At 48.2% G+C, this 8,314-nt stretch overlaps 1 protein-coding gene across 1 annotated transcript; it reads right to left on the bottom strand.

Annotated features, from left to right (window-relative positions):
- Window positions 1-621: 621 nt before the first annotated feature.
- RXFP4 (relaxin family peptide/INSL5 receptor 4) lies at window positions 622-2,465 on the bottom strand. Its single transcript, XM_005898708.2, has one exon. It carries the CDS (start codon window positions 1,795-1,797, stop codon window positions 676-678), a length of 1,122 nt encoding a protein of 373 aa, XP_005898770.1. The 5' UTR covers window positions 1,798-2,465; the 3' UTR covers window positions 622-675.
- Between the last annotated feature and the right edge of the window lie 5,849 nt (window positions 2,466-8,314).

Below are 8,314 nucleotides of genomic sequence, written 5' to 3'. Positions count from 1 at the left end.
CCTCCAAATCCTGATTTAAGGAGAGACAAGGTACTCCCAGCCAGAAGCAGGGGTTTGCACTCCAGGCTTGGCTGGAGATAGGGATCCGGCAAGGTCCTGCAGACAGCAGGGGGAACTCCAGCTTTTGCCTCGGAGGTGTCTGTGGGCACCAAGTTTCTACGGGTGCTACTGAGATGGTAAGAAGGTAGAGATGGCCAAGGGAGGAGGGCATATTTGGCCTCAGCACCAGAGAAGGACAAGGGTACACCCCATTTGAGGTGAGGGAGGGAAGATGGAGAGGACGGAGGGAGATAGTTACTGACCTATGACTCAGTCTAGAACCCATAGGGAAATTTTCCTGGGAATTCTCACAGAAGGCAGAAAAGGGGCAAAGAATCTTTTGGCCACACTGACCTAGAAGGGGAACTGAGATGAAAGGTGCAGACACTTTGTGGATAATCCAGAGGTTTATTCTTCGATTCCCATTGCCACGTGGAGATTGAGCTTGGTCGTACCCAGCCCTGACCTGGGCCCTGGGCGCCTGCCTTTCCCCATAGCCAGAGCTGGGGATCAAAGATCAGACTTTCCCTGAGGGTGTTGCATCAAGGCAGAGAGGCCAACCTCTCTTTCCCTAGGACGCGTGGATCCTGTACTTGGCAGATAACCAGAAAGAGGAGGGGGTTTAACTTGCCGCCTTCACCCAGGGTTCCCTTTGTCCAGGTTGGTGAGCATGGTAGAAAGGCCACCCTCCTGAGGGGTGCTCTCCGTCCACCGCCTGCCCATTTCCTTTAGGGCCACCTGTTCCACCCAGCCCCGACCCTGGGGCCACAGCCTTGCTCGCAGGTCCCTGAAGGTGTCTGCCAGGGCCCGCCGGGGCTCCTGCCTGAGAAGGCAGTACAGCACGGGGTTGAGGCAGCTGTTGGTGTGCGCCAGGCAGGTGGTGACAGGAAAGACATAGGTGTGGACGGTGTAGAAAGTGCTGTCCCAGGGCACCAGGTCAAACTTCACCAGGACACCCCAGAGCGTGACCACATGGTTGGGGAACCAGCAGAGGAAGAAGGAGGCCAGAAGGATGCGGATGGAGTGGGCCACGCCCCTGCTGTCCCGCCATCGCCGCCGCCGCCGCCTCAGGAAGGCCAGCAGCAGCAGGTAGCTGGTGGTGATGATGCTCAGTGGCACCATAAAGGCCAGGACCACCCTCTGCAGCTGGTAGGCCCCCAGCCAATACCTGCTGGGGAAACGCAGCAGGCACAGGCGCACGCCACTCACCTCGCCCTCGGCCCCAAAGACAGCTGTGGGCACCGTCACCAGAGAAGCTGCCACCCACGTGGCCAGGGTGGCTACACGGGCCCAGAAGAGCGAGAGGTGGGTGCCTGGCCCTGCAGCCATGGCCACCACCCAGTACCGGGCGACACTCAACGCTGTGATGAGGAAGATGCTGGCGTAGATGTTGAGGACGGTGGCCGTTAGGACCATCTTGCAGAGGGCACCTCCAAAGGGCCAGTGGAAGTCCAGTGCCGACTCGGCTGCCCAGAAGGGGAGGGTGAGTGCCAGCCCCAGGTCTGCCAGAGCCAGGTTGAAGACAAAAGTGTCAGAAGGTGGGCAAGGGGCTCGCTGAGCACAGTTACCCAGCACCCACAGCACGGCCAAATTTCCCAGCAAGCTGACAGCCCCCACAAGCCCATAGGCCAGGGCAACCGAGACCCTCAGGGCTAGGAATCCAACAGGCATCGTGGCATCAGCAGCACTCAGCACGCTGCCTCCAGAAGCGTTGACCCAGAAAGCGGGCAGGGGGGCAGAGGTGTTGGGCGTGGGCATCGCAGGGCATCCGACGTCAGTGGTGCTGGGCAGAGGGGCCAGTGAGTGCCTTACCAGCCTGGCAGGGGGCACCTAAGGCGTTCAGCAGGACACTGGATCAGAGCGCTTGACTGCTGCTCTCAGGGCCTCTGGCTGCCTGGAGACCCAGCCCACGCCCACACCTAAGGGGGCGGGCTGTGGACAACAGGACAGCCTTCTTCTCTGTTGGTCTTGGTGGTGGGTGGGGCAGGTGAGGGAGAGGTGAACATTGGCACAAACGTGTGTGTGCATGTGTGCCTGTGTGTGCATGCATGTGTGCGTCTCTGTGTGTAGAGCCCCATGTGAAAGAGTGGGAAGGGGGGAGGGAGAATGATCCTGCTACGGAGGGCAGCCCCACACCTCCGCTTCGGGGAGAGGCCACAAATACCCCACCTCAGGGGTGACAGGAACTGAATTGGAGCCCCCCTCTACTCCGTCTGGTGTTCAGGGGCCCCCTTCTCTGCAGCAAATGTTCCCTTGGGGCCTGGAGGAAGGGGCCTGGGAGTGTGCACAGAGGCAGAGAATCAGAATAGGATCTGAGAGAAAGAGAAGAGGTTCTGGAGTCCCAGGGCTGCTCCCTGCTGGCTGTGTGACTGTGGGTGAATTACTTTACTCTCCTGAGCCTCAGTTTCCTCGCTTAAAATTTACAGAATGGGTGTGACAAAATGAGAGAACACCTGTGAAAAAGCCCCTTGTTCATGGCTATTTGCGTGAATGTGAATGATTACTATTTCAAAGGAAAAGTTGGGGGCATCTGTGGCAGGAGGGAGCAAGTGACTCCCTTCTTATAATGAGCAGCTCTGATCATCGTGCCTGGGGAACAATGCCAACTAAAACAGGTTGGAATTCACTGCAGCAGCCAGTGACCTTGAGGTTGAGGGCAGGGAGGAAAAGGGGAGAGGAAGTCACAGCTTCCTGTTCCCTCCCCACTGGAGCCGATGAGGACCTGAGCAGGCCTGGGGCATGCCCTCAGGCCTCTCCCTGCTAAGCAGTCCTGCTGACCTCTCACTCCCACGGCCATTTCACCCTTCCCTGGTCTAATCTGTGGAGGCAGAGGTCAGCGGTAACCCCCACTGTCTCCTCCAACCCCCAAACCCCATTTCAGAGCTGTGGATGCTGAGAAACACCCTCACCATGCCTCATCCTGTCTCCCCACGATCTCAGTGCTAAATGGGGTGCGTGCTTCAGTGGGTCCTCGCCTTTTGTGCCTGTATCCTTACCCGTTGCAGAATTTGCTGTGATGGGGGTGAGGGGTAGGAAGAATGAGGCTTTTGCAAAAATATTCAACCACCTTCTTGCCCTCTGCCTGCGAATTAAGATGTTTGACGTTCAGTTTCCTTGAGTGCTGGGGGAGGAAAGGGACCCTTTCAGGATAATCAGCAGTGGGTTTGATGAACCCTGTAGGAGAGACCCAGGGGTGAAAGAGATTCAGAATGGGTGCCCAGATGTTTGGGTTCGCTGGCAAGGGGTGGATGTGAAGGGAGTGCCCAGCCCAAGTTCAGGTGAGCCCCAGGGGCCGCCTCCCAGCCTCAGGACTGGCCCTGTGTGACTTGTTAATCACTGCCTCCTTCACGACTGCTTTTCAGCATCCAGCATCACCATGCTGATCTGGCAGCCACCATATCTTTCAATGCGTGGGACCTATTGTCCCTCGACTTGGAAAACAGAAGCTGGGTCAATTTCAGGGCTCTGCTTTCCATTTGAAATATCCGGTCCTCTGGTCATTTCTTTTTTTTTTTACCTTTATGTGTTTCTAATCTAAATCCTTTCCCTTGGTCTGAGACTAGCAACACTCCCTTGTGGTTATATAGACAGGTGGTGCCACCAGCTGACTGAGTTTAAGAACTTCCCTTCGGGCCCTTTCATTTTAGTGTCTTGTTAGTTCCCTCCTTGATCCATCCACTCATTCACGAATCACAGCATCTCTTGAACACTTATTATGTGTCAGGCATTGTGCTAGACGTTGGGGAGACAAAAACATTACATGATCCCTCTCCTCAGGAAATACAGTAAGCTCTTTGAGGTGGGTGGAATCCTTTACATCATTTTGTTCAACTCCTCATTTTATAGAGAGTGAAAGTGACTTGCCCAAGGGCACCAGGAAGTAGTGTCAGAGTCAGGATTTGAGATAAAATCTTCTGACTGCTAGACTCTAGCTCTTTCCAATACATCACAAAACCCTTTGGGCATTTCTTTCCACCTCTAATCTCTTCTCTTTCTAGAGTGCCAGACCCTGCCCCTGGGAAGCCCCACGGAAAACAGCAGCAGGATATGAACAGAGGGATAGTGACAATTCCGCTTTCAGTGGTCTTCACCCACAACTCCTGAGAGTGGAGGAGGAACTGGATTCAATAAAAATTATTTTTCCGTCTCTCATGTTCATATTACCCTCCAGAGCCATTCTTTTCCAGCCCCCTTTTCAATCTCAGAATCCAGGGATTCTGCAGTGGTAGATCACAGAGTCTCCCTTCCATAAAAGGGACTTGCAACATCTGGGCCTTCCCCTTAGTCACCTGAACACCCTCCCCTTGTGCAGTCCACGTGTCTTTTCAACACCACATCCCTGTCCTGCACTCCAAAGCCTAGGAAAGAAGAACTGGGGGAGAAGGAGGATAGGACTGAGCTATCCCTCCACAGAGCATAAAGAGAATGGATCTTTGCCCAAAAACATAAAGAGAAGGAATCTTTGCATCTGTATTTACGGTGGAGGCAGAGACTTAGCAACTGAACTAAAGCGAACAGAGACTGCTTGGAGGACTGCCGAGTGGCCGAAGTAGGAGCGTGCGTTCTAAGTCACTTCTGTCACGTCCGACTCTGCAACCCTGTGGACTCTAGCCCGCCAGGCTCCTCTGTCCATGGGATTTTCTGGGCAAGGATACTGAAGTGGGTTGCCATGCCCTCCTCCAGGGCATCTTTCCAACCCAGGGATTGGACCCACGTCTCTTATGTCTCCTGCATTGGCAGGTGGGTTCTTCACCAAACTTCTGAACCAATCTCTGTCGCTGTCTCTCAACTTTATTTTTTTTCCCCAAGGCAAGGGATTATTTTTTCCTCTCAACTTTGTATTTTGGCATAGCTTTATATTTACAGAAAAATTACAAAAGCAGAGATGGTGATCCACCGCTTATTTTCCATATTAAGATGAAGCTGCTAGAGCATCAAAAATAAAAAATAAAAATCTTAGAGATAAATCTGACAAGAGGTGTACAGTACTGATATATTGAAAACTATAAATGACTGCTGAGAGAAATTTAGATTTTAATAAATGGATAGAGAGGCATACTGTGCTCATGAGTTTGAAGACTCAATAATAAGACGTCAATTCTCCTCATAATGGGTCTGTAGATTCAATGCAATTCTAGTCAAAATTCTAGCAGCTTTTTCAAAGAGAAACTGACAAGTTGATTCTAAAATTCATGTGGAAAAGCAAATAGCCAAATGATTTTGTAAAAGAGCCAAAACAATTTAGTATAAAGATAATAAAATTGGAGTAGTCATGTACCCAATTCCAAGACTTACTATAAAGCTGCAGTAGTCAAGACAACGTGGTATCAGCAAAAGGTTAGACATACAAATCCACGGAGCTGAGAGTCTTGAAATAGGCCCACACGTTTACAGTCAACTGATTTTTGCCAAAAGTGCAAAGGCAACTCACTGAAGAACAATAGTCTTTTCAACAACTGGTTCTATAACAACTGAATACTCACATTAAAAAGAGCGTTCGTGAGAGAACTTTGATCCCTACCTCTCACCACGAACAAAGATTAACTCAAAAATGGATCATAGATCTTTAAGATCATAGATTTTTAAATATAAAGCCTAAAATGCCAAAACTTCTAAAAGAAAACAAAGGAGACATTTTTATGACCTTGGGTTAGGCAAAAAGTTCTTAGATACAACATCAAAAGCACAGTCTAACTGCAAAAAGTGAATAATTGGGCTTCATTGAAATGAAGAACTCTGCTCTTGGTTTTGTTTTTTTTTTCAGTTTATTTTTTATTGAAGTATACTTTATTTAAAATCAGAGTGTTTTTTTTTTCTTTTGTCTCTTTTGAATTTGTTACAATGTTGCTTTTGTCTTAGCTCCCTGACCAGAGATTGAATTTGCACTCCCTGCTTTGGAAGGCAAAGTCTTAACCACTGGACAGCCAGGGAAGTGCCCTCTTGAAGTATACTTTATTTGCAATGTTGTGTTAGTTTCTGGTGTACAGCAAAGTGATTCAGTTATATATAAAATATATATCCCTTTTCATATTCTCTCCCATTATGGTTTATTATTACAGGATATTGAATATAGTTCCCTGTGCTATACAGTAGAACCTTGTTTATCCATTCTATATATAATAGTTTGTATCTGCTAATCCCAAACTTCCAATCTATCCCTCCCCAACCCCTCTCCCTTGGCAACCACAAGCCTGGAACTTCTGGTCTTTGAAAAATACTGTTAAGAGAATGAACAGGTAAACCACAGACTAAGAAAACATTTGCAGATCACAGAACTTATAAAGAAACATGTCTAGAATATCTAAAGAATTCTCAAATTTTGATAATAAGAAAACCACCTTATTTTTTAAACAGGGTAAAGGATTTGAACAGATAGTTCATCAAAAAAGATAAAGAGATAGCAAATAAACACATGAGAAGACACTCAACATCATTAGCCCCCAGGGAAATGCAAAGACTAACCACAGTGAGACAGTACTATTTTCTGATTAGAATGTCTCAAATGAAAAACAAAAACAAAAACAAAAATACTGATCATACCAACTGCTGGTGAAGAAGTAGGGTACCAAAACTTTCATACATTCCTGATAGGAATGTAAAATTGTATAATCACTTTGTAAAGCAATTTGGTATTTTCTAAAAAGTTAAACATGCACCTCATATGTCCTAGTCACTCTATTCCTAAGCATTTAACTCAAGAAGAATGAAAGTACATACTCACATGAAGTACACCAGTGTTCACAGCAGCTTTATTTGAAGTAGCTTAAAATAGGAAAGAACTCAAGTGGATAATCTAATTTTCCATGAGGTAAATGAGTAAATAGACGGTGGTGTTTTCGCACAATGGAATGCTGCTCAACAATGAAAAGGAAGGGATCACCGCTGTGGAATGGTAGAGCAGCAACCGTGGGGGGAAGAGCCCTGCTGACTGCCAGGCCAAGGCCGTCCCTTCCCCTTTGCCTCACAGAAGCACCTGTTCTTCCCCGCACATGTTCAGGATTCCAGGTTCATCTGCACTGCAGCCGAGTCCTGCCTGCCTAGCCTGCAGTCCTAGCAGTGCTCCTCTGAAACAGGACAGCCTCATTGCTAACTCCATTTGCTCGGGACCAAGTTCACTCTAGAGCACCTCACACTGGGGGTCCCAGGCTGTGGCTCTGAGAATCCTAGACTTTCTGTCTTCTGAGGCCCCCCCACCTGAAAGATAGGTTTCCATGGCAGATGACAGGTGTTCATCTTCCTGAGAAAGGAATGGGGCAGATACTTCCACACGCATGTAGATGACCAGAGGCTCTTCCGGGGTTTACTGTTCTAAAACCCCCAAAAGTTTAAGTTTTCAGTAATGGACATACGTGTTAAGTCACTTCAGTCTTGTCCTACCCTTTGCGACCTTATGGACTGTAGCCTTCCAGTTTCCTCTGTCCGTGGGATTCTCCAGGCAAGAATACTGGAGTGGGTTGCCATGCCCTCCTCCAGGAGATCTTCCCGACCCAGGGATTGGACTTACCTCTCTTACGCCTCCTGCACGGGCAGGTGGGTTCTTTACTACTAATGTCACCTGGGAAGCCCCAGAAGTAGGAGACCCTAATCCAGATCCCTAACCTCACATCAGCCCAATCAGCCACCATCTCTACTCTTTCATGTGCCAGAATGAGAAGCCACTAAAAGTTTTTAATCTAAGCAATGACAGAATCACATCTATTTTTTGTCTATTGACAATGTGAAAGATCGTTTCAAAGAGGCCAAGAATGGCAGGAGAAGAAATATCAGTTAGAAGGCTTTTGTAAACAGGTGCTGAGATAGTTAGGAAGTAGAGGAGGGAAGGAATATGGATTATATTTAAGAAATAGAATTAATTGACTGGGGATGTAATAAGAAGAGGGAAGAAGGACTTCCCTGGTCGTCCTTCCACCGCAGGAGACACAGGTTTGATTATGCTCAAAATCCTTCAAGCTAGGCTTCACCAGTCTGTGAACTGAGAACTTCCAGATGTACAAGATGGGTTTAGAAAAGGAAGAGAAACCAGAGATCAAACTGCCAACATTCGTTGGATCATAGAGAAAGCAAGGGATTACCAGAAAAACCTCTACTTCTGCTTCACTGACTACTATAAAGCCTTTAACTGTGTAGATCACAACAAACTGTGGAAAATTCTTAAAGAGCCAGGAATACCTGACTACCTTACCTGTCTCCTGAGAAACTTGTATGTAGTTCAAGAAGCAACAGTTAGAACTGGACATGGAACAACTGACTGGTTCAAAACTGGGAAAGGAGTATG

This window comes from Bos mutus, chromosome 3, assembly GCF_027580195.1.
Source record: "Bos mutus isolate GX-2022 chromosome 3, NWIPB_WYAK_1.1, whole genome shotgun sequence".
NCBI lineage: Eukaryota > Metazoa > Chordata > Mammalia > Artiodactyla > Bovidae > Bos > Bos mutus.
Note: the sequence above shows the minus strand (reverse complement) of the source record. Positions and strands in the feature narration are given on the sequence as shown.